This window comes from Pipra filicauda, unplaced genomic scaffold (assembly GCF_003945595.2).
Source record: "Pipra filicauda isolate LSUMZ 115617 unplaced genomic scaffold, ASM394559v2 scaffold15_size4787011_pilon, whole genome shotgun sequence".
Taxonomy (NCBI): domain Eukaryota; kingdom Metazoa; phylum Chordata; class Aves; order Passeriformes; family Pipridae; genus Pipra; species Pipra filicauda.
The window spans coordinates 2,370,437-2,398,143 of record NW_024104096.1 but is presented as its reverse complement, the minus strand read 5'-3'; the positions used below and the strand labels follow the sequence as shown (position 1 = coordinate 2,398,143).

At 35.3% G+C, this 27,707-nt stretch overlaps 1 protein-coding gene across 1 annotated transcript in view; it reads left to right on the top strand.

The window, feature by feature from the left end:
- Positions 1 to 27,707, top strand: part of LOC113982579 (adhesion G protein-coupled receptor A3-like) — a 261,837-nt gene that overhangs the window by 28,779 nt on the left and 205,351 nt on the right. Inside the window, exon 2 of the mRNA XM_027710970.2 lies at positions 12,071 to 12,142. Within this exon, the coding sequence (XP_027566771.2) occupies positions 12,071 to 12,142 (72 nt within the window). The remainder of the gene's footprint in view (positions 1 to 12,070; positions 12,143 to 27,707) is intronic.

The following is a 27,707-nucleotide window of genomic DNA, read 5'->3' as shown; positions in this document are numbered from 1 at the left end:
TAGCTATATTCTCTGACCCTGCTTTTGTTTCTTTTGTGAATTTTATTTCTTCTGTTCTTTCTGAAGACTGTCTCTGTTTTTAAAAAATAGATAAGTGCAGCTGGTCTAACTTATCCTTTCATGTAATTTCAGGCATCCCTGAAAGGTGTTATGACTCTTATTATTTATTCAAGGATCTGAAGACACTTCTGAAAAAACAATAAATTATTCTGTCATCGTTATTTTAGGAGAACTTTTAAAACCAGTAAAAGAAATGAATTTGGAAACCACTAGGAATAACTGAGTTTCATTTAGTGTAGCTGTGATTGCTTCAGGACATGATTCCCTGTAAAGGCTTTGGAATTCCTTGTGAATATTGCTGCCAGAGTTTATTATTTTAAAAGCAATGCATTCATCTACAGTTATTGTACAGCTAAATGTTTGCGGAGCCGTTTGGCAGAAATGCACACCGTGAGGTAAAGCTGAATATTTGCAATCAAGTATCAAACAAAAGGTGGTTGAATGAGCTGAACATTGACTAATGTGAAAGAAACAGACACAAAGCCAGGTAGGAAAAAGTTATTTGTGTAATGGAAAAGGAATCAAATGTTAGATGTCTTTGTATTATTTATACCAGTGTTTTGAACAGTTGTGCTGAAAGCTTTATTTCAAAGATTGTGGCTATAGCTAAAATGGAAAGAACATCAAATATTGAACAACACAGCCTTGGTAAGACAATTTTAAGTACCTGAGCTGATAGATAGCATGTGAGACTGAGATTAAAAAAAGACAAATCACAAGTGAGACTGTCTTTGACCACTTTAGCTTGGAAGCTGAGAGGTAGATGGACTGAGATGATTGCTGTGTTACATTCATTACACGGGGTGAAAACTGCCTTCGCAAACGTCTTAGGAGAATCTTGTCTTTTAGCCCATTTTCTTAAGGTAACCACATTCCCCTTCAGGAGTGCAAAATCTCTTTGAGACATGAAACACGAGGACATTGCTTAGGCTTAAAATTAGTACCTTTAGCTAAGTACATAGAGTTTTCTATGTCTAATAGTTAATTCTGTGTACTGATGTGGCACACCTTATTATAATTTCAAATTGGAAATAAAAAGATGGCTGAAAGTTTAGTTATTTCTAGAAGAAATCAGTAAATGTTTTTTCTGTATATATATTCAGTAAAATTATATTAACATAGAGAATTTTTGGAGTAAACACTTTAATAATATTAATTAGTGCTGGAAACAATGGATATTCTATAAAGTTTATCTACAATAAATGTTATTTCCCAATAGTTTTCCAATTTGACTTAGGTGGGCAGTATAGAACTGGGATTTGCTATGACAGAGGTTGTTTTTATGGTCTCACTTGTGACATACGGATCCTGAAAGAAACTATTTTAAAGGAAGGCATTGTCACAGATGTAAAACACATTCAGCCTGTAGGCTACAAATTTGAGACTTTGATGTATAACCCCTAGTACAAATATTCTTGGTCCAGTTAGGTACCCATGTTGGGTAAAGCAGGAGATTCAGGAAAAGCTCAAGGTCTGCATCCTCATGTTTAGGGTTCCTCAGTCAATTGTGACAATTCTTTTGCCATAAATGTCTGATCTCTGCAGTAGGTATAGAGTAGAGTACTTATGTGCTGTCTGAATTAAAATCTTTAAGGGATTGTTCCATCTGTTGAAGTCCACTTTAGAAATAGTGCTCAAGGCCAAAGTAATCCACAATGGCTAATGTCTCAGTTACAAAAAGAGTGTCATCATTTTACCACTCTGAGCAGTTCTGTCATCAAACTGTGTCTGCTTTGGGCAGGAGGTGGGACCAGATGACCTCTGGAGATCCTTCCCAATCTAGGTGATTTGTAGATATAAATTATCTGTGATCCTGCATTTTCTACCTCAACTGCACACTAACCCAAATCTGTTTTTTAAACCATTTTTCAGCCTTAAAGCACCAGCAAAAAGAACTGTAAACTGGTATAATGGACTGTATGCATCATGTGGGGTTCACTTTCCTACCAACTGTTTAAAATTTTGGGCTCTCACTCTGCCAGAGTATGTATCAGTAGTTGTCTGAAGTACTTTAGAAAAATTTCTTTGTCACTCCCTATTAGCAGCTAAAACTCTGTTCTCTCAGTCTTTGAAACCAAATGGAAAACTAAGAGGAGCCTTCTGACATGCAGTCCTACTGGTTGAGGCAAAATAGAACAAACAATTTAGATTTCATAATCTAGCTCTTTAAAATATATCCTTATGAGAAAAGACTTTATTTTCAAATTCAGCTAGGAATTACTTAATGTTATCAGACCAGTCTTTTTTTTCAGGATTTCAGTTTTCATATATATTACCCAAAGGATCCAGAATGAGTTCTGTATTTTATTGAATTACCAGAAGATACACATCATCATTTTAAAAAAATACAACTGCAGATAGCTCTTTCACAAAACACAATTACAGTCCCAGCAGAACCTATGAGTTAAGCTATAACCATTATAAAACCAAATCAGTTTGGGGGAAAATAAAAATAATTATTCCAATGGAAACATCTCAGTATTTTTCTGGATTTATATTCAGCAATTGTTACTTAGCTGTTGTAGTAACTGAGATACATGAGCATTTTGAAGACAATTCTGAGCATAGTTTTCAGAAATAATATGGAAACTTTATAGTGCTGTTTTAGAAATATGTGCATGATTAGCAAAACTGGGGAAAGCAAAATGGGTGTTTCAGGGTTTAAAAGAAGAGCAGTTGGCTGAATAAGAGTAGTGCTGAAAAGATCTTATGAAGGAAATAAAAGGTAATATAAGAACTGTAATAAACAAGGAATGGTGACTCAGGAAATATTACTCCTTTTCCAAAATGACTTAGAAGTAAGTTATATTAAAATCCAAATTAGGAAAGGTGAGTTATTTCTTATAAAAATTTTAATTAAGTTTTAATAATTTATTTGGCAATCTTGTTAAAATTCCTAAACATAAGAATTCAAAATTCTTAAACATAAGAATTCAAAACTTTTTGTAGAATAAAGCCTCCTGACTGTATTGTAAGTAATGCAAATAATGGGTTTGACCCACCTGCGAGAACTGCAGGGCACTTAGGAATGCTGGTGATTATTTGGCTGAGCAGTAGAGTATAAACCCAGGATAGAGGAAGGGTTATGCTGACCTTGCCATGAATCACATTGGCAAATCACTGCAGTAACCATTTTGAAATGGGGAAGCTAAATAAACTTCTTAATCCCAGTGAAGTGAGTGCAAAAATTCATGTCCTATAGGATAAAAATGTTTCTCAGCTCTTGTCTGTCTAATTGGTGCCGAGCATGCTGAAATGCTCAGATTGTTCTCTCAGCTGCTCTGCTCTTCCTGGTGTTTGCACCATTGCTGTTTGTGAATTGTATAGAAGTGTGAACGAGAAACCAACAAACTTAAGAATGTAATCTCCACACAATATCAACTGAGTTGAATGAAAAGCGCATCTAAAGCTAATGCTCCCATAAGCAATCACTTCATTAAATCAATTTGCATATTACACAGTCTTACTCAGTGGGAAAGAACTTTGTATTTTTTTCATATTCTGTATCAGTCTCATTTTTCCCACTAAAAATGGATTTTAAATATATATTCATTGAATGATGTGCAGTGAGTCAAAGGCAAAACCAAGGCATGCAGACCCATGCTGTCACCAGTTGCCTACATATGCTTTTAGAAATGGTGTTTTATTGCAAATTCAGACATAAGGATTTCCTTTTCATTGTAGAGGGAGCTTTGAACAATTCCTCTCTTTCTCCAAAGAAAATGCTGACAATAGAATCTTTGATCTTCAAAAACTAATGCACATGATGAATTTAATTCATGTAAATAGTTTTGCTAGACTCAGTAGGATGCATTACAGAAAATTAAACACACATAACTGTCTCTACCATGCACATGGTAGGTATAGTGACGTAGTCCAAAAGTTAAATTAGATAAAATTATCTCTTCAAAAGAAAATGCTGTCTTATCAAAAGATCATGTGTTTGTGTTTTTTAAAATTACATTTGAAAAAGTTGTCTGCACTCAAGTTCAAAACTTATAAAAGTAGGATTTATGCAGACAGTTTAATGATGTTCTGAGTACGTGTACATGTTGTAATAAAATACTAATGATTCATCACATTTTTATATACTCACATTCTGTGTTCAGTTCAATATTATGTGATTTTAGGAAATAGCACTGCATAATTCTGGTCTACGTACTATTTATATTGTCAAGCCTTTTTCTGCAATCATCCACTAATGACATAAGTTTTCCAGCTACTGACTTTATTGAATACAATTGATTAAACCTGAGCATAGAATCCTGTATGGCACTGGCTGTTCACTGATCTATAGAAATAACCTTTAGACCTTAAAGTTCTTGTATAAAAAGTTTTAATAGGATCATCTAGTTCAGAAATTTGCTGGTGCTTGACAAGAGTCATAAAATAGACAAGTACATTTCTTTTCTGAAGTACTTACAGTCCTATTAGTAATGCTTTGATTCCTATTGCTTCTTGCCCTGTTCAGTTAATTAATATCATCCTGTAGTGAAGTGGGCTTGTTTCAAAAGCTGGAAACTCTTTAACTCCCCCACTGTTAAGAAATCATATTGAAATTTCTATTTGAAAGTGACCTTGCTGCTTCCTTTTGTTAATACATTAATACCACTAAACCAGTATTAGGGAGAGAATGAGTTGTGTGTCCTGCTAGTGATGATAATATTTTGTTTTACTGTTTGAATTGTGATGTTGCTTACACAAAAAGGCTCTTGAATATGATTTTACTTAATTAAATCAGTTGGTGAGATAATTAATGCAAGAACTTTCTGGCTTTGGTATTTTGAATGTGACCTAGCAGTCTCTCTTATCACCCAAGAGGACTATTGATGAAAAGCCACCAGTATGAACAACAAAGCCACAAAAATAAGAATTTTACCTTATACTTTGAATTACTGAACGTGGGGCTGTTGAACAGTGATTTTCCACAAAAGCAGTATTGTGTTTCCATAATATGAGTGGTCAGCTACAGTTACTCCTACAGTCCATTAAATGTATGACAGGCTATTAGCATTTTTTGCACTTTTGGAAGTGCATTTAAATAAATAATTACCTAAATGGAAATTTCTTGATGCTTATGCTTTCATTGCTTCTTTTGCTATCATCACATAGTTTTGAGATCTGGAAATAGCAGTTCTGCTGGTACTGTGCTAGTTAGGAGGATAATTAGTGTGCTGTTATTGCCTTTTTGGCTATAGCTGTTTGTAGTTTTTTCCCACATGAACTTGCTAACTACCACAGAAGGCAATTTTTGAATATTTTTGTTTTCACTAATGCTTAGGATTGGTTATGCTGCAAGTGAATGGGTTTAACAAAAGCTGGTATATATTAAAGATGATAATAAAACCAGCTGAACTTGGAGGTGATGAGAGACTAGGTTTTATTGCTTCCTATGGGATTTTTGTCTGATTCCTTTTAAGAATGCTGACCATTCACTTTGTTTAGTTTGAAAAGACAATGGGCCACAATCCCCTTCAGGAAGAGAGGTGTCCCTTTAAAGCATTTTATGCATCTTTAGTATTCTGATAACTGATCTTTATGCTTTTTAAAATTTTGATATTTGCAAAGTCAGACAGAGAAGCAGGCACTCTGAATTACTGTACAAAAATACTGATATATAATGAATTGATAAATACTTCTCGTATCTTTACAAGTTTTTCCTCCTTTCTGTTTGGGTATCAAGCTATGTAGATGTCCATCACACTCCATTCATCTCGTGAGCTGTCAGTACTGTTTTCAGTCCTTTTTCTCTTTTCACTTGTTCAATCAGTTTTGTTATTGTTCTATGACTTCTCTCTCAGTTTATCTGTATAGTTCTAATATTAATCTGTTGAAGTCCTAGGGTGTAGCTCAGCTGTGGTTTTCAGTTTGGAGTGGGAAAAGTGCTGGTACTACCTGTATTTTATGATAGCTCCATGTTTCTACATGTGTGGCACAAAAAGAAGGAATGCTTTTTTTCTTTTCTACTCCTGCTATGTTTGTGATTCAAGCTACTTCTTAATTTGTTCCTGTGGTGCAGCTCTCAATGTATTATGGATGTCATGGGAATAAATAATGTTCTGGTTTACTGAGAAGGGTTTTGAAACCTTTAAGGAAAGGTTTAAAAAAAGTTTCAGTTTTAATAAAACTTAGTTTTTCATTTTACACTGTAGCAATACAATATAAATGATTCTGGTCTTATTCTGATAGCATAAAGAAATGAAATACATTTTTCCTTGCCGTTGTGTCCAAGGATTTCACAGGATGTCTACTCACACTCCCTATGTATCTAACCATATGTAAAGAGAACAAATGGCTTAAACTGCAGTATGTCAGTTATTGTCAGGCTTCCATGAGAAATTATTAGCTACTATTCATACTTAAATTGGTATTTTAAAATAAAAGATATTCCGATTTGCCTGCTCTTAAGTTAGTATGTAAGAGAAACTGCAGAACTTGAAACACAATTTCTGAACACAGGCCCAACACAGTGGTCCCAGATATACAGTCTTAGTGGACCAAGCTTTCTATCTTTTGTCAAATTATCTTGGTTCTATCTAACACACCTTTTTACTTGAGAAGTGGAAAACCAAATAGGAATTAAGAGGAAATGCACAGCAGGGGCAGGTGTGGTTTGTTTTCTGGTTGGTGTTTCCTGTAGCACTTCAGTGTCCCTTTAGCTGGGTTCAGTGAGTAGGGCTTAAAGGAGGGATTTTGGAGGGATTAATTTTCTAGGCATGGTCTATTAGCTAGACACAGGACTGGGTCATGTCTGATCTGTACCAGCTCCTGGGCTTCTCAGCAGAAAATCAAGTGAAAGTTGACATTTTACTGTTTTTTTCATGACGTTTGGCTGGAGGTTTTTTTCTTGTGGTTTTTGTGTATTTTCCCCTGTGAGTTTTATCAGAGGAAATACATATTTTCAGTAATGGATCACACTTCCTTCTATTTTCACTATGCATTTGGGAATCTAAATGCCTTGGATTTGGTTATCTGAGCTGTGCTTTCTCTGTGGATGCACTGCTGTGTGAGCTCACAGGCTTTAGGCTTTACTGGTGGATGCAGCACCATCCTACTGAAGAAGCTTCAGCTGTGAAATTTGTTTACTCTAATATCAAGTGAACCCAAGTCCATTGACTTTGGAGGCATGATAAAAAGATTCCTTCTGTCTGCTTGAGGGGTTGTAGGAAGTTGAAGTGTGTTTGCGTTATGATTGAGAACTTTTTATTTGAAACTTTTAAAATCCTACAGTAAATTCTCTTATGCTGGGCATGTTTTATGCTTGAATGACACTTTGTTGCACCAGGACTACATAATTTTGTACTCTGAATGGTATCACCCAAAAATCATAGCATCAGTTTAAGCAAACTCTGATTGTGGCTTGTTTAATTCAAATGGAAGAAAGAAAATTAGAGATATTACTTTTATCCTTTTAGAACAATTTATTCTTTTAAGTATGTCTGTGCTGCTACAGAAAGAGGTCCAGGAGAGTGTGGAAGCAATGGCTCATTTAGTGCCCACGCTTCTCCACTGGCATGATTTTGGTCCTTGTGTTTATGTGAGGTTTGTTGGTTTGTTCCCAGTGCAGGATGAATGAAATAGTGTGCAGCCTGTGTTGCAGCACATCAGAGTTGTGCATTTGTGTCACGAAACCACACACATGGATTACTTGCTTTAGGATGTCAGTGCATGTCAGGAGAGGGTGTTTGAATGATATCCCTTCAGAGCATGCAGGAATAGTGCTGGAAGGCTCCACAGGGCCAGGAAAGGACAAACCTACTGTAGAGTTAATATCTTCTGAATAGGCTCCCTGGGGTAAAATGTCCCCCTAAGTGTTTTGGGAGAAGGAGCAGCAGAGACATAAGATTTAAAGGGTCAACTGAAGTGAGCAAATGGTTCATAATATGTCTGATCAGCAGAGTGATCCTGACTCGTGAATTGCTCCCCAGCACTGTTTTAGTTGTATCCCATGAGAGCTGAAAGGACCTTGATTTGAATTTTCAGTTACTTGGGGTTGATATATTAATATATTGTGCAATGACAGTTTGCAAACTGAACTTTAAAATAAATACTTATTAGAAAGCTTCTCTGGGAAACTTTTTTCTTAACAAAAACAAACAAACAAACAAACAAAACAAAAAAACCCACAACCAAAACAAAGCTCCCAAACAAACAGAAAAAAAACCCACAAAAAATCCAACCCCAAAACAACCCCAAAAAAACCTTTATGTGGATTTTGGGTTTGGAAGGTAGCTTCGCTGAAATAAAGGGTGCTCATTTTCTTAGAATTTCTTCTGCCAGAATAAAATATCAAAAATGTGAGATTCTTAGCACATGGGTAGAAACTGATAATTGTTTAAACCAGCTGCCTAGTTGCAATGTGTAGTGAGATTCATTACTGTGATTCACTAGCACATCAGAAGACAAACAAACAAACAAAAAACAACCAAGTGAAAATGCTATAGATAAATAAAATGTGAGAACTGCTTAATCATAGTGGGTGCATAGCAGTAGTTAATTTTTAAAATCCAGCCTATATTTAAACTTTTTTTAAAATAAGTGAGTCATTTTCTATTACATCTGAAAGTTATAATTTTGTCATAAGCTATCCAAAATCAAATATGTGAATAGCACCTTTTTTATGTGTTTATTCACCAAACCTTTGGATCAGAAAATAAAAGGGTGCTCTTCACTGCAAAATTTAGAAACATCTTTCTAAGCAGGTGACTGTATTCAAGGGAAAAGAGATGTCCATTCTGTTACTTGTCTGAAGAAATAATGTACAAAATTATTCATTGTAGTTTCAACATCTGTAAGAGCCACAATTTGTCCTGGCATTGATTACTTGAAAAGATTTTTCATCATCTCTAGTTAAATCTCATTTCTGAGTTAGTATACTGAACATTGTTACCAAAACTTTCCTGTCTTCTATCCTCATTCCCACAGCAAATGTCGTCAGAAGAGAAGAATGTCATGAGTTGCATCAAAAATTTACTAAGCGATGCATTACTCTATGACAAATAATGTGATTTATGTTTGTCAGAGAGGTTATTCGTTGTATTCACGGAATTGACCTTCAGTGCAAACCAAATCCTTCTTGATAACAGCCTGTTGCAAGTTCTTGCACATCTCTAAAGCTAATTAAAAGCAGGTGAATTCTTCCCATGTAGCAGTACCAACCAGCTGAATAAAATGTACATAATTTGTATTGTTACAGAGGATGTTTTCCCTACGGACCTTATTGGAATGCTAGGATTCTCTAAAGCTGTGATTGTGAACAGAAAAAGAATTGTATTTTAACTATGATACCCATATTACTTTGTTTATAAAACCTGAATTTTAGTTGGCACTGTAGAGAATAGGAGACCCTGAAGGAAACTTAATTTTTGAAACCCAATCTCTGTGAAAGTCTCTATGAAGGTCTGGTGTAAATATTTGAAAGTTTTCATTTAGAAACTCAAATCTACATAGCTAACTTTTGTTTTATTTTTTTTGTTGGCTTTTTTGTTTGTTTGGTTGGTTGGTTTTTGTTTTGTTTTGTTTTAATTTTGTGGTGTCATATTTTTCAAGACTCAGTTTATCTTTCATAAAAATAAATGAGATAGCAGTATTGAAGAACATGAACTGTGTTTACTAATTTGTGAGCTGTGTTCCATTTATGAACTAAATGTTCTGCTTAATTTTGTGATTTATTACTAGTTTGATAGTTTTCTTGAATTTCTAGGAGTTTGTTTCCTGTGGGTTAATGATACTGATTTCAGTCTACACATGTAGGGCTACATGGAGGGAGACACAGAGTAGGAGACCAGCTGACTTGTGCTGCATTTTGATGGAGTTGCCAGCAAAGTTCAGACTGCCATCTTTTTCTGAGCAGAATGAATAGAGGGCTGGAAAAACAAATTGGCACCATGAAAATTTTTCAAAGACAGAACTAGTTGTATCTAAGCCAGAGGAGAGTTCTGAAGTGCATGTATCTTTTCAAATCAGTCTGTGCAGAGTGATCCAAATATAATATTTGTATCTAATGTCATTGTAACAGAGACCAAAGATAGTCTCTCTGTAACACAGCACATTAAGAAAAATGACTCAGTATGAAGTGGAATTTATGATGATAGTCTTTCCAAGCCTAGCGAATTTTAATTTTGAGTCTTCATTTTTTCTTGACTGACTCAAGTTCTGTGCAGCCTCAAAAGAGATGATAAATTGAAAAACCAGAATAAAGTAATAGAATATTGAGAATAAAACAATGGAACATTTCATGTATTTACGTTTTCTCGTTTAGGTGTTTTAAATTTTAAACCAGTCATGTCACTCCTGAAATGTATTCCTGTGATGGTAAAAAAGAGTTGGTAGCTGAGAAAAATATTTATTGTCATACCTATGATTTTTAATCTGAGAAGTAGAAGGAGGATCTTGTGAGATATGGAGTTTCTTAGTTGATGGAAATAGACTGTGTGTATACTGGAGCATATTTAATTTTTGTTGTTAACATAGGCTTCTGTGTGTTTTCAGATGCATGGCTGTGTTGATCATGATTGATCCTGAACTGCTACTTGTGGGTTATACTGTCCAGTTCTGGGTGAGGAGAAATGTTGCTGCACAAATTAGCAACATAGTGTGATAACACACAGGTCAGGCCTGAGCTCCTCTGTTCTCCATGTGGATGGCCCACAAGGTCACATCAAAACACACATTTATATATGAATTTTAGAAATAACTTGCAAAAAATCTCTAATCTTACTAACATTGCAGTATTTTAACTTTCCTACATCAATAATTATTTTCTCTTTCCCTGTGAGTCAATGTTGCATGTTGTTATGTTTGCACCTAGACTTGAGATTTTATGTATTAGATATAAGCTGGGGTAAAAGCACTTACTGTTCATATACAATGGGAAATGCTAACAGTGAGACAAGTTAAGATAATCTTGTTTAACAGATTGTTTTAAAACTTTACAAAAAATAGAAGATTGATTGCAGAGGTCTCAACTTTGCTAGTTAAGAACATAAAATTTCTTTTGAAATTTTTTTTGTCTACTTTCTATCTTACTGCAAGATGTGTATCTTATTTTGAAATGTAATTTTGTGCACTAGAGAAGTATAATATATTGTAAATGTTACATTAAAATACTCATTTCTCAAGCAGTTGGAATTAGATTTTTTCGGAGACAAATGTTTCTTCTGCACATTGCATTATCATTAGGTCTGTTTAAAGAACATTTTCTCAAGCTTCTAAAATGAATTGCATTTCTTTTGGATATTGAAAGATTTTTAAATAACATCTTCAGAACCAATGCATGTTTGCATTGTATTGCTTCTGAAATAGCTGGGAATATATAGTGGTGGAAAATTACTAAACTAGGAAGAACCACTTGTGAAATCAACAGTAGTTTAACATAAGGGGAGGAATAGACAACTTTTCAGTGGCCTGGATGCAGGGCCAGTTTGCATGTGATGATGGGGGTGCTTGATGGGCCAGGCATAGCTTAATTACTGAATTTTTACTATGCAGAGGTTGCAACAGGAAAACACTTTTGGACTTGTCTGTTTTTGTTTGTCTCTCCTATAGAAAATCAAATGCTTCTCTGTGTATGTCAGCCACTGATGGTATGATTTCTTGTACCTCCCTGCTACCTCACTGCAAAGTGACTTTATTGTCCACTAATCTTGAACAATTTTTAACATGTCTTTTGCTTTATCAGCCTTTTTGCAGACTGGGAAGCCCAAGTACCTTTGTGGTAATTTATAATCTACTAGTGAATTGTGGGCATTTAGCAGTGTTAGAATTTTCAAGATGAAAGTCAAAATTAATTTGTTGACATATTTCTTGACTGTACTTTTATTTAATGAAGAAGAAATTTTGCACTTTGGGAAATGGTGATCCTTATTTACTACTGTGATGGGAAAATGCAAATGAAACAGTGAATTTTGTGAGTAGTATTTTACAGAGCAGTCACTTACTATAATTACATGTTTTAAATCAGTGGAATTATCATGTTCTATTAACCAGATTATGTCCTGACTTCTCTTAGGATTCTGAGTAACAACAAGATCCTGTGGTTGAAGAATGGCTCTTTCTTTGGGCTGAGATCCTTGGAGAGACTGTGAGTAACTGATCAGCCTCATTCCACCTTCAATTAAAAAGTCTTTGTACTTTAAATATAGAAACAACATCAGATAATGATGTTGAGATGTTCTGAACTGTATTGCACAGTAGAGTTTCTAGGCAGTCATCAGGTTAAGAAACAGCCTAAGAATGAGTGCATGGGGATGGACGTGGAAAATACAGGAAAGCACTGCCATCAATTTGGAACTAAAATAAACATCCAGTCAAGGGCTTGTACTACACTATGTACACTATCACAGTGAAGACTGGTATATGTAATGGTAACACTAATATACCTGACATGTAGTTTGAGTTATTTAACTCATTGGTCTCCAGTCTTCCATTTTAATTCATACTAATTTTATTTTTTTTTCTGTATTTTAATTATAATCTCAACAAATTAGACAGTTCTTATCACTGAAGCAGATGATGATACTGATAAATCTCCATGACTGTGTATTTCTAGCCAGTATTTGAAGGGGGGAAGAGGAGCTCAGGAGCAGGTAATGAGTTAGGAAGAAAACATTTGGAAACTTAAATGGAAATTAATAAGCAGTAACACCTATACTATAATAACACTACTTTTGGTATATATAGGTCACTCATTTGAGAATAATCATGTGAGCAAGCCTAAAAGGCTACTTTTTATATCTATAGGCAGCTTGTGTTGCCAGTGCATCTAAAATGAGTAATTATGTCATGCCTATCTTACAGTATCTCCTGCAGCTTAAGCTAAATAATTTTTACACTGCTTTGTAGGAATACATTCATTATGTTCAGCTGTTGATATAAAGTAGTTGCTGCATTCATGAATGCATGGATATATTCTGTGCTGTATGAGTATTTCCATATGCAAAGAAATTACATATCAACTAATTGATTAGTTGATTGATTACATTGATTACATATCAACTAATACTGATTACATATCAACTAATATTTTTACTGTAGATGTGTGTGATGTGCACATTGTTTATAGTTGTGTAATAAGGTGGGTAAGTATACAATACTGAGATGTTTGGATATTCTAACTGTAATATCAAAATAAACAACTTATTTCAAGGTCTGGAGCAATCCCTTAAGCACCTTGAAGGGTTTGGATAAAGTCAGCCATCTGAACATTTGTGTGAAGGAATGCTGCATTTTGTCTGCCTGTGGTTAAAAGTCAAATATTAAGATATTAAATGGAAGAGAATATTAAATTGTATGGAATGAAGAGTGGTGTAATATTTACTAACTGGTTTAATCTTAGGTGTAATAGTGATATGAGGTTTGTAAAGAATTTGCAAGTATTTTAGACAAAATTATTTAGAACGTAGGATAGGATTACAAATTTATTGCAAGAAGGGAAATTAGTAAATTAAGTTCTAATGTAATGTAAGTAAATCATTAGTGTTTAGAACTACAGGAAAACATTTCCTCTGGGGTTTCTTTTTAAGGTTTAATTTACATTGGGCAATGATACTCAGCATGCATTTTTAAGAACTTCAGTAGTTAACTAGTGAGAGAAATACTTCAACCTGAAAAGGCATTTCAAACAGTACTGAGAACGGGGAAAAAACAGAAAAACTGTCTTAGGTGTATTGCCTCAAGTACCATCATGATCTAAACCTTTTTCATTTTCTTGTGCTGATTTTTCACAACATTACAGAAGTAAGTATCATCTCCTCTGTATATAATTCTGTTTGGCTGTGGTGTTACTACAAAATCCATAAGTGGTCCATGAATTGAAGACTAGAGTTCCAGTGGTGACATTCTCATCAAGTTCAGCCGCTGTTTCTGTTTCATAGAGGGTCACTCTGGCCCCATATGTTTTTTATCAATATCTGTGAAGTCTCTGTTTCAGCTGGAGGGTTGAGAACAGCTGGAATAGTCTACTAGGAGGTGAGTGTGAATGAACTACAGCTGAACGAGTGCTCTTAGCCCTTGGACAAAGGTTTCCCCAGCTTTGCCTTTTCCACAGAAGCTTATTCAGAGCAGTGCTTCAGGTGCTTAAAATAGAGAACTATGACAGCAGCTGCTGTCGACATTCATGGCTCCTCAAAATGGACCAGGAACTTACATTCCCTGCCTGAAAGGGGAGGCAGAGAATCTTATGAAGTACAGTAGCAGGAAAATGCAACTTCCTTTAAAATAATGTTAAGTTTACAAGATAAGGTGTTTAGGAACACTGGTGTGCTGGAGTTAAGAATTACTCATTTAATTTGGCTTTACAGTCCTTGTGTTCCTGTTCAGAACAAAAAATGATGTGAATGCAATAGAGGCAAGAATCAAAGAATCATGTAAGTCAGTAATTCTGTTATGGATACCATGAGATCATGAGCTAGAATAGTGTTAGCTTAAGTGGAAAATGAAATCATTGAATGTTAAACTTGAAAACTTCAGAGAACTGAAATTTCAGGTGGAACTGAATAACTTGTATATTCTGGCTCTTCCCTGTTCTGGAGTGCTTAAACCCTCTTTTAGACTAGAGTGAAAACTTTCCCCTTATTATTTTGTTCTTCAATGCATGTGACAACAGGAATTGAGTTACAGAAGTGTCAGTCTTCCCAGGTTCTGGTGACTTCTCAACAGCATGTTGCACAAGCGAGAGACCTCACTGAGAAGTTGTCTCAAACTGGGACTCCTCATTTTATGCAACTTTAATCAAGCAAATTAAGAAACATAAGTTATTTGCCCCTTGACTGTCCATTCTAAGAGTAAGGCAGAATTGATTTTTCTCACTCTAAGATTATTGTAGAATCCTGATATTATACATGAAATTATTTTTTTAAAATATGATTGCACCTGATTTGTATTTGTTTCTGCAGACTTTTCAGAAAATTGCAATTTTTTTTAACCATAGCATGAGAATTACAAGGTTTCCATTTCAGATTGTCTTACAACTGTATTGCTGCTGTAAACAAAAATCTGATAGTTTTTCAGGGGATACAACCAGCCAGCCAGGGAAAAGCATGTTTGGGGTACAGCTACTTCCCTTTTAATAATAGATCACAGTATCAAAGAATATTCTGAGTTGGAAGGGACACACAAGGATCATTGGGTTCAGCTCTTAAGTGAATGACCTGTACAGGGATCGAACCCATGACATTGGCATTATTAGCACCATGCTTTAACCAACTGAGCTAATGGATAATACTATATTTAATAATAGTTTATTAATATCAAAAATGAATTCTGTAATGGTGTCTGTGATGAAAACTATACAATAATATTCAAAATATATGTATGAAACATTGGTATTTTTACTGGGTAGTTTGTGAAACTGCTTTGAAAAACACTGTCCCACAAAAGGTGCATTTTCTGTTTTTTGTATGTATATGAACAGTGACTCATGAGTGATCTGTAGAGATGGCAGTCTCTTTCCATGGTTCAAGTTTTCTGAAACTAGAAATTGCTGCCTTGTGCTGATTTGGAAAGATTGGCTCACAAATGTGTTATGGCATCTGGAACATGATGTCCCTCTGTGCCTCTGAGCTTACACTGCAGTACTAACAAGAGACATTAAGAAGAGAATATTGTTACTTAAGTACCATGTGAGAATAAAAACTTTCTGTAAACTTAAGTATTATATGGTGTCCAGTTATGTAGCCCTTGATCTGGAATAAAATCAGAAATGTAGGTAAGAATATAAATGAGCTTTTTAGCAGCAAGTGTGGTAAAGGAAGTGTTTATTAAAATATGAAGAGCTTTGTGGAATTTAACCAGAAGAGATCCACAGACCACAAATTCCATAAATAAGAATGCGAACCTCGAACTCATTTCTGGGATACACTCTGTGGATGTGGCTATCTTCACATTCAGGAGGCTGAGAATTCAGTTTGGATCTGAAGCTTGGGGCAAAGACTTGACAGCTCGTAATAGTTTCAGTTTCAGTGCCTTCCCTGTCTGCAGTCAGTGTGCTGTCTTCCCAGGAGGTGCATTGATCTGAGCAGGACAGCATCACACACATTTAGTAAGTTTTTCATATGCTCTAGGTACCATAAAAGAAAGGCAAATTGGGCTTTCAAAGCTCTGAAATAGTGAGGTAACCCTTTCAAGTAAGTCTGAGCAATCCAAAAGCTCTCATTTAGTTAAAATATTTGGAAGGGTATGAACAACTGAAAAATTGTCTATGTAATTTGATGGTATAGTTACTCCATAGATTGGAACAATGTATTAAATAGAAAAATCTGTGAATTAGTTTACTTTTTTAAAAAATTATTTTTATGTATTTGGTTTTTGTTTTAACTTATGGTCAGTGGAGTTAACCATTGCTATTACCCAAGGAATCATAAACTAGTGCAGATTACCAGGTTACTAGCAGATGCCTTATCATGGCAGTATATGGTATGGATGCTGCTCCAAAGACATCGCTGTCTCCCAACAGTGTGCAGCAAAGCAATAGTATTAGAAACAACTGGGGCAAGTCTTTTTATGCTTGAGAATATTTGTCCAGCCGTAGTCCACGTGATGCTTCTGGGGACAGAGACTGAGGTGGTTGGGCCAGGTGCTCCAGCTGTGCTGGACCCAAAGTCAAGATCCAGACTACGAAATTAAATCTGTCACCCTCATCCTGATGTTAGCTGGCACAAAACACTATGTATCTCAGCTATTATCTACACTACTAATTTTCTTACTTTGCAGACGGCACTGCATCGCAACTGCCTGGACAACCTGAGCTACCTGGGCTACCTCCCCATGTTACCTGTAGCTGGGGCAGCCTGTCGTGGCTTCTCCGCTTCCTGAGCTTCCTGGCGCTTAATAGGATTGATTGTGTACTTGGTATTTTCTGAAGTGGATGTATGAAGTCTCTGTCTCTGTTTTATAACCAAATATACTTTTCCATTAAGTTTGTAGGAGTATAATTATCTCTGAGACTATTGCTCCTTTGTCCCAGTGACTGAAACTCTTTGATGGGTTCAGAAGCTATTGGGAGGGAACCAGCAAACAAAAATAAAGAAACGTACACAAACAGACCATGATTGCATAAGCAGTGTTTTCTTGGGAAATCAGGCTGAAAGATCACTAAGCAAGATTACACGTGTTTTTCACAGTTGACCCAGAAGAAAAGCATGCCATGTTATTAGTACTGCAGCAGTGACTGTTTTACAGAAACTTGCTTTGTTACATTTTCGCAATATTCCTAGAAATGTTTCTAGACAAAGAAAAATAATACTGAAATATCTGTAAGAATTTAGAATTGCACTTATTTTTTGTTTTTATTTTTTTAACTGTATAGATCAGCCTTACTCAACCATGTCTCACTTAGACTGTATGTTCTTTTATTAAGTACTGCTGTAATGTAAAGTTACCAACCATGTGTCAGTGCTATGCAGCCGCATGTTGTCCTCAGTTGCTATTAGACAAGTTTGCCTAAAAGCTACTTTCAGTAGATTTCAGTGTGACATTCTGCAACGGTATGTTGTGGTATGTGACTGAAGTAATAACACATTAACTTGAGGGATGAAAAGGGCTGGAAAGATAAGCACAGAAAATTAGACCATAGAAAAAACATGTCATTATGCAGTTGGTATAAAAATAGGATATTTAGAAGTTCTTTTAGCAAAACTCAGGTAGTGAAAGTGTAAAGTACATTTTTAAGCATGCAATTTACGTTCTCTAAATTGCTGGCCTCTTCATTTCTTTCCCTGCCCATACATTTGAAATGTGTGTGCACACACACGAAGAAACAGATGTTCTTCCTAGGTACTGTGAAAGATTGGAAATATGCTGAAAGAAATTGTTAAACAATTTTACTTTCAACACGTGTATGACGTCTTTGAAGTTAGAAACTTCATAAATTAGATTTAGAATTATGTGTTCTTTTTTGGATTCTTGTAAAAACAGAGAAATAGTGGTTATTATGAACTAATAATATTTCAAAATGACAGCCAGTATCCAGCTGTACAACTATCCTTTTTTTCCCCCTGAAGAGCTTGCAGCTAAGGAGTGTGCCCCTAACTTCATGCAAGCACTTTTAACAGAAAATAGATTAATAATCTTGTGGACCTCAAATGCCATTTAGCTGTGTTTAGAGAAATGCTGTGATGTTACTCAGGGAAAGGCAATTGACAAATCTGTTTCTTAGAGTTGCTTGTTGTGTAAGTAGTTGTGGTATGAATAAAACTGTTTGGTTTAATCTAGTTTTTGTATTTGGAGAAATATGAAGAAAGGAAAATAAATGGAAATTAATTTCAAACATCTGAGGTTTTTCTCATCACTTCTTGTATTTCAAATCCTGCTTGGATTTAGTAAATTCTCTAGATCTGGTTGATGATGATAACAAACAGGTTCTTTGTTTAAATTCACCTTAAATATTCTCAAAGAATGAAAGTACAGGTGCTGCAACCATTGTTTTTCCTTGTCTAGTAATATGTCTAGGAGTCCTGGGGAAATATAAGCAGTTTTCCATGTAAAATTTCTTATTGTCTTGGTCTGTTGTAATAGTTCACAAAAGACCTCATTACTATTTGAAGTGGTTGATCATCTTCTGGTAGGTGAGGAAGGATGGGAATAGTCGTGGGGAATGATTTTTCTCCTGGAGCAAGGCTGTGCTTTGTGCACTTGCTCTGAACTAGACTGAAAACAATTCATGATCCTCTTGGCAGTCATTGAACTTCGAGTTACCCTTTTGGTTTCAGTGTTAGATGAAGAGACTATCTTTTTAATTATGATGAAATAGTGTTTACATGAGGCAGGTTTGTTCCCTTTGTCACTGCTTGATGCAGATAATGTAGATAGCAGTTTTTTAATCAATAGGTGTGTTTGCCTGCAATATAATTATATTATTGCCTGCAAAGGCAATTATAATAATTGAGCTTAAAAAGCAAAGTTCTGAAAATTAATGAATTACTGAAGTTAAGGTACCTGTTCATTCAGAGACGTGTCTGTTGCACATAATTGATTTGAAGGGTTGGAGATACTCGGGAAATAAAGTGCTTTACAACTACTGGAAGGGAAAAAACCCAAACAATGAACATAGGCAGTGTACAGATCAGAAAGAGGTAAGAAAATACTTGTGCATATAATAATAATTTATCACCTAAAATTAGAATAGCTTTTTGTGAAATTAATAGTTTTTGAGGCTCATTCTGGAGCATGAAAGAATCAATTTCTACCAAGAAAATGAGTGTTAAGCTAGTAAATTGGGCTGTATTTTTCAGAGCTTAATACCCACATCTGCTTAGCCATTTCTTTTTTTCATTGCTAATAAATGCCATGGTCGGTTGCTGCAAGATATTTTTTCTGGGGCTTGTACCATATCCCTGAGTTAGAACCAGATTCCTTACTTATCCTGGAGCTCCTTCTGCATCTTCTGAGGCCAGTCTTTCTTTGTGGTGGCTGCAACCCAGGGATTTTGCCTCTCTTTGCTGCTTGGTCCACTGTAATTGTGATAATTTTGGTCATGTTACTCAATAATGCCAACATCACATTTGTTCTGGTACAGACAGAAGATAGAGATGTTCACTTAAATGAATGTGTTCTTTAAATATCTAACTTCACGTATCTGTCGATGAAGTCGGTAACATTTATTTGAATTACTGAAAACGAATTAAATTCATGTTTAAAAAAAGTATTTTCCGATAAAATTAATTTAGTTCTATAAAACATAATTTTTATAAAGTCATTTTAATATTTTAAAATTTTAATGGCATGGATTGGTGAGGCTGGTATGAGTCTGATACCAGACTGAAAGGAGGTATGAAAATGACCCTCATAGCACCTTCGTAGCATCTTCAGTTCCTCATTGTGAAGGCTTTTTTTTAGTATGAAATTCTCATTAACATTTACAAAATTTGAATTTTATCTTGTAAATCATGCAAAAATTACAAATGTATTTATTTGCTGCAAATAAAATTTAATGTTACAATGAGAAGTTTCCCCTATCACTTACTTAGCTAGAATTATCTTATTATTTCTAACTTACTGTTGAACAAATTTGTTGCTTGACAGTATTTATTGATAGATTTCTTTTGTCATCATCTGATTCTGGAAAATGTTACATTTTAGGCATTGTAGTCAATTAAAATATAGCTCTTTAGTTTCTACATCTTTTACTTGAAAATAATGAATCCTTCTTAATCATAAAGGCATTTGTGTAAATAGGGAATTTTATGCATGCTGTAGCGTAACAGTCACATAATATAATATTTACATGTTGATGTTAAACAAGAGAGTCTTTTGAAAGAACAAAATCTATGAAAGAAGAGGGTTTTATTTGAGACAAATGATTATTTTAAATTTTGTCATCAATTTTCTTTCAATTTTTGTCACATCACTTGATCTTTCTCTACCTCTCTGTTTTTCATCTGTATTTTTTATCTAATATCTCCAAATCTAGTAATACTGAGAGATCTCAGCATATCTAGAGAGAGAAAACATAAGAAAAAGTGCATTGGTGTTTGTGTAATACCAATTATTTTGCATTTCTACCATATGCAGAGTCATTTATATGCACTCCTAGCCTGACTGCGAAGCAGTCTTATTGGACACAAATACATAAGTGCAGATAGAGGATACTGATGCTCTGTTGATGTATTTTGTGCAGCTCCCCACATCATCAAAAACTCAGTTGTTCACTAAGTTTAGTAGTAAGTGTAAACCTCAATTTTTGCAAACAGGTTCTACAGCAGAAAATTATCCTCTATCAGAAAACATTTTAGCTTTGACTGCAGCTATGGAAGTGGCTCTCACTAAGTCTCACACCAATCCAAGCATAGGGTAGGCTGAATAGCACAGAATGTGTATGACTTTTAGACAGGGAGGGAGATGACTCTCAACCTGTCATCTTAGGTGACAAGGCTGTTTTAGTGACAGGACTGAGGCAGTTCTGGCACATCTTTGTGCCTGAGGCAATGCAGGGGATGTGGTTGTCATCCTGTTGTTATCTTCTTTACAGGCTCCGTTTTAATCCAGACATAAATTTTGTCTATTCTTCCAGTAATATAACCTGGTGTAATCAGATGTCACAGGGAAAAGTACAAAGAAGATGGATCCATATATAAAACACTTGTATTAACGTAATGTCATTAAAAATTGATAGAATGCTGCTAGCAAATAGGTCTACCTGTATAAATTTGTATTTTACTTTTTTTTTTAATGGATGGAAGTCAGCTGTGGCTGTTCTGTTGGATGCTGGGGTTTTTTTTCTGTGAAAAATATTAAATTAAAAATATGCCAAGCAAAAGTTAATGTAATTAACCAAATCCTGACCCTGCACTAGGCCTTTGAGTTTGCAAAACTGATACTCCCCTGTCTATCATCACAACTGGTACACACAAGTATATTTTCTGGGTTCAGTGTTTTACATATAGAATGAGAGAGATCCATGGATGCCCTGACTAGTGTAGCTTGATGAAAATATCCATCTGGTTACATAAGTATCAAGAAGCAACAGCAGACCTAAGGAACCTTCAAAAATACCATAGAACAAAAAATTGGACTTGGAAAAACCACTATTGGTCCTCACTGTTGGCAAAGGAATGTGGGGTGAAATGCTTTTCAAAGTAAATATCGTTCAGCTGCAGGCAGTGTTTTAATGAATTCCGCAGAAGGATATCTAATTTGCAGTCATTGCATGGAAATTTTGCAGAGAAACCAGAGAAGGAGAAACAGAGGCAGATCAACGTCACAAGTCAAAATAGGCAAACTGAATTAAAAATAATTTTTTAATTTTAATTTTGGGGTCCTTTATGGATCTCTTTATTCCGTTCTATGACTAACAATAAGTTACTTATTTAGTAATGCAAAAGGTAGGTATGTCCATTCTTTGACACATCCCTTCCACAACCAAGTTGAAAAAAAACCCTCCTCAAACTCTTCTAACCCATCCAAACTCCAGAACCCATCATGTCCTAGTGTGCATTATCAAAAAGAGATTTAGCATTCTATCAGGAATTATTAAACTCTTGCTATTGTTAATATGCCTGTCAGATACAGAGGAGTTAGAAATTAAAAGGAAAATTACATTACCCTCTTTCCAATAGGCATATGTGCTGTGAGTCCTACAACAATGAAGTAGCTATCAAAGCACAAAGTGTGTTTCCCATGGGTTTTTTTCTACCTTAAGCCTGTTTTTTGTTTGCCTCCTAAACTGCTACATTCATTTCTCTGCTTCTGTGGTGTTTTTTTTTCCCTCTGATAGAAACAACATTGGCTACCAGGCCATGCCTTAGCTCTTAACTCCGTACTTTATAATGAGATCTAAGACTTGGTCAGCGCTGCATTCCCTCGCAGGAGCAGCTCATTGGCATGACGGGCGTTTATGTCATTCTGAATGTACGGCTGAGATTACATTCCTCCAGTTCTGACATGAAACTATGGTTTCATCTTGGCCACGAAATTGCCAACTGCTGGCATGTATGTGGTACTTAAGATGTCAGAGGTTTGCCAGGCTGCATTGCTAGACTTTTGAGTGTAACTATTTGCATTTTTTTTCCCTGACAAAACCAATTTCTGTTGGAAATGCTAGCATAGCAAAGTAAAAATGGTCTGTGGAGGACACAGCAGTTTCAGGAGCATCTTTGTCATAGATACCAGTATTTAATTTTGACTGCTTTATAGTCACAAAATACAGAATCTTTTTGGATTGATAAAGCTGAACTATACAACTTAGGACTGATGCAACCTACATACCTTTTCTAAGGCAGAGTGGTTGGAGAAGTAGGAAAAACAGAAATAGGGTTTAAGAGCAGTTTATATGAAGTCAGAGAGAAGCATGCTGGGAAGCCAAGCTGATAAAAATTAGTGTTAGTTTGTCAGCAACTGTGCTAATCTTGTGAAGTGAACTGTGGTGTAAGTTGATAGCTGAATCCTTCTGTTCGGTATGTGGTTTTGATCCCTCAGGCTCAAAACATTGGTGGAATAATGTTTTTAAACTCCAGAAAATGCTATAATGTTACTTGTATTCAGGTGCCGTGTGGTCTTTACCATGTTTACTGTCAAAAAACCCAAAAACTTATGTGCCTCATCTGGTAGTATCCATACATAAGATTTGAGAGACCTCAAGTTCTGACTAGGAGCATCTCAACATTATGGTCTTGTTTGGTAAAAGTCAGTATTAGAAGAAAAGCTCCAAACTCCATCCTTCCCTCCCAGAGAGTTTTCTGGGCCCTCCCGATAACTTTCTTTTTTTTATGTCTCCATCTCTGACTTGATATTAATCGATATATATTTCTCATTTGCTTACTTATACAAAAAAACCTCACCCCTATGTATGTAAGTTAATGTCTGCCAGAAGTGCATGTCTCTAGACTAGCCTGTGAGACCTCTGATAAAAACATGCTATTACTGATTCATATCATGCTAGTCTATAAATGCTCCAAGGGTACCCAATAACCCTGGGAGTGTGCTGCCCTCAGAATTTCTGGGGTTGTCTGCAGAAAGCATGGCTTGTTCTCTGACACTTGCACTTCGCCAGTAATCTCTGAGAAGACAAAATAAAAAGATAGAATTGAATTGAAAGGAAATAGAAAGAAGTGCTATGTTTTATGCCAATTTAGTTTAAAGGAAAAAAAAAATCCCCAAAATGAGTTGTCTGAAGTAGTTAGGAAAGCTGATGTAATATAACAGCTGTGGTCAGTTTTTCTCCCCACTTCTTAATATAGACAGAATTGATTAGTTGGGTGTAGTATAGTGCTGCGTGTGTCAAGTAGGTACAAAATGGTTGTTCTCACGAGAAAATTGCATGCAGACTTAGCACATGATAAGCTGTCTTGTGTTAACACAAATTGCCTCGTTCTTGAAATGGAAAGTGACTGGGAGAGCTATAGAGGATGTTTGTATAGTCTGAGCTATGCATATATTCTGTGAAAAAAAGAATTACAAAATTCCTCTATGTGCTACTTTAGAAAGTGTTTTGCTGAGGAGAATACAGAGAGAAAAACTGTGCTGGAACAAAATGTGTATTTTTATTTGCTTGTGAACTTGAAAGACTGGAATACATTTTTTTATGCAATGACAGTGAGCTTCATTTGGTAAAAATAAGCAGTTTAAGTTAAAAATAAGCCACTTGAGTTAGCATAATACAAGAAACTTGTTGAAGCATAAGTAAAATGTTTTTATCATGCATTTATAACCCAGAAAACTGCCGAAGGGGCAACTTGAATCTCTTAAAGTCAATTAATCTCTTTCTATGAAAGAATATGAAAGATTCTTAACCAGGAAAAAGTATTTTAGCTGTAGGTGCCTGAAAAAGCCAAATTTATTAAAAAGCACACCCCCTTGGCCATAACTGTAACACTTTTGTTATGATGTTATAATTAATGGCCAATGAAAGGAAGTTTTACAGCTAATGGATGTACCCCAGACATATGGTGCATTTGTTACTTTCACCAAGTGGGTTTTTTCATTTTTTTATTTTCAATATTCACATTTGTTTGTTAATGCAAAGTAAGTTAATACTTTTTAGAAGACCTTAAAGACATGCTTTTCAGCTGAAAGGGTAGTTAAAAGTACATTGTGTTCAGAACAAAACAGTGTTTTCTGTACTGTGTCAGCAGCTAAGTTGAGAATTTGATGCTTTTTTCCGCTTTGTACCGTTAATTACTTTTAGGTATTTCTGAGAAGTGCAAGTGCCTCACAAGGGACAATTCTCCCATTTGAGTGAGGTTTAAATACTGTATTAAGCTTTCATACTGTACAGAGTTATGTGAACTTACAAAAACATTTCAGTATGTAAGACCAGAATGGGTAGCAGCCAGACAGAATTTTCAGGAATAAAATAAAATTTGTTCAACTCTCCCTCTCAGCATAAACACCATAAACGAACCACTCCACTAATTGCTTTCCAGCACTCCATTAAGAACACTGAAACTTCAGAATAATGTCCCTAAAAATTATAATGTGTCCAAGGAGAAGAAATTGTAATGTGCCACAGGTTGGTTTTTTTTAATTTTTCTTTTTATGCTTCTTTGCCACCTTAACCAGTAAGTCCTTATCAGTCCAAATCTGAGTTTCTTTAACCATGACTGTGCTAGGAAGGTATACTAGTACTTTTGCAGTACTGGCCCTGATCAGGTTACCAGCATAAAATATCCAATATGCCCTCTCTGAGCCTTTTTTAGCAAAAGGGGAGGAGCAGGGGAAGCTCCTGAAGCCATGTTCTGCATCAAGCAAGAAATAAATAAATGTTGATGGTCCTTGCAGATGCCCGGGAAAGATTCATCTCTGGATATGCAAAAATTCACGTCATAAGCTGCAAATTCTAATTCTAGTAAGCCCTGTCCATGCATAAACAGTATCAAACTGAACAGATATTTTGAAGGCTACTTCAAATCTTTATTTCTGCTTTTTATTGTCTGTGATCTAAATGTATTTTTATCAGTATGATTTTATAGTACTGTTGTTCTTTGACTTAAACTAATCCTTTTCTCTTTGTAGAGTTCACCATTTATAAACAGTAAAGTAATACTCACTCTCCTTGTCTAAGCAAGCCAAAACTATGATAATCTCTTAGTGACATCATGAAAATAACCATGAAATGTATATATCCTAAAAAAAATTGTGGGCACAAAACCTGAAATGTATCTTAAACTAAGATTATTATCTGCAAAGATTTATTTTGTATATAATGACAATGTACTCTCTTTATACTCTGAAAAATGAATTTTAATCCAGTTAGTTGATACTCAGACAAGTACAATTTCAGCTTAGTTTAACATTCAGAAGTCATGTTTATGTTGTAAACTGTTATACAGCTGAATATAGAAAAGACTCCTCTGGACCATCTAAATACAGTAAATAAATATCCTTGGGAAATTCACGGTGACTTTAGGAAGTCTGTACAAAGCTGCCTTCTCTGGTCTTGTGTAACAAGCCAGTGATGACCAAATGGTCACTTAAAGAAGCTCAGGGAAAATTTAAAGCTTCCTGCTGGTGACATTGAATTAATTCTTTTCATTCTATTTTTATTTCTCTTGTCCCTTTTTTTCAGGTTGAGTGCTGAGATTGCTGGGTGGGTAGGGGCAGTTCTTTTCTTTTTTCCCTCTTTAGAACTTTTTTTTAAAATTCAGCAGTCTGCACAGAGGGTAAGATACAGACCTTTTGTTACAGGTCTTCTCTCCTGATTTCCTTGCATTCAGGTGTTTGAGTAGTGATCTGTGGTGATTGCTTTGTAGTTTATGTGTGTAAATCAAATTAAATGCCTTTCCTTCAGAACCAAATGAGACATTTCACTTATTTTTCCTGATTGACTATGTTATTGCACAACAGCTGCTCCATGGTTTCATCTGCTCTTATAAGATTCTGTCTTATTGTAAGATGAGAAAATTCATCTTGGCTAATAGCTCTGACATAATTTCTCCATTCATTCATTTACTGCTTTTCTACTTGCCTTGTTCTAATTTATGTTAAGCAGTGACAATGAATGAAAACCATTTAACAAAAGTAGGAAAATTATATAAAACAGAAAGTATTAGCAGAGAGGTGAAGGACATATATGGAACATGGGAAGGCACCAAGTGTTTGTAAGGGGTCACCAGTAGCACATGTTGGACATGGTCTTTGTGCAGAACTTCTTTTGTTCATGCTGACATAAGGAAATATCTGGTCTTCCCATCTCTATGTTAAGTTGTATGTTCTAAAGTCTTGTTTTCTCATTTCAGATATCTCTTTGAAAAATCCCCAAAGTTCTCTGCTTTTAGGTGGAATACTCGTTTCCTTGGCAAGTGGTTCCTGTAGTATCATAAAAAAAAATATATTTCTGTCCCTTTTCAATGTATTTGTGTTCTTACATCATTCTGTCTGTTTATTCTTGTGTTGAAATATTATACCAAGACACAGGTACTTTATTTTTATATCTATTATTCTATACCTGTATAATTATTTTAAAAATTCCATAGGTGTGCATGAAGTCCTTTATTTTTACTTATTTTTGGCCCGTATCCCCCATAAGTCCAGAAAAACATTTTCATGTGACAATTCCTTGATAAAAGAATTAGGGTTTAATGCTCACAAAAGGAGCCAAACCAGGTTTCATTCTTTCAGCCTAGCACCTAATGCCTCTCAGTAGCACTTGTGGCTTTTCCACACCTCCGTGTTATAGAGATGCTGCTCCCTAATGCTCAACTCTTTTTCGTGTGAACAGCCAATGTTTCATGAAGAAATATAGTTGGCATGCCACTGAGCAGCTGTTCCACTAGCAAGCTTTTTAGGAAAAAAGGTAGGTGCAGGCTGGGAAGCACAACTCTAGTTGATACCTACAAAGAATGTAGAACTATAATTTATGAAAGGTGTGTAATGGACACATAAAGTTGAGTATGTGCCAGAAACAGGCATGAACTCTTCAGCACTCTGGGCTCATGCCAGTGTACGCAAAAGCTGGTATAGGTGTATCATTGTTGCTGTTGTTGCTTCAACTCACGTAATGTGCTAACTCGTGGTGTGCCACACTTTCTTTTGCTAAATGAACCTTGCAAATTCATTTCTTTAAATACTTGATGTTGAAGTTCAGTTGACTAAAACTCTAGCATTTTTAATGAACTGTAAAGCATTAGATGTGGGATTTTTATTTAGTTATTTAAATGCTTGCATGTTTCAGAGGTTGCATGTATGTTGCTGTAGTGTGCTATTTAAGTCACTGG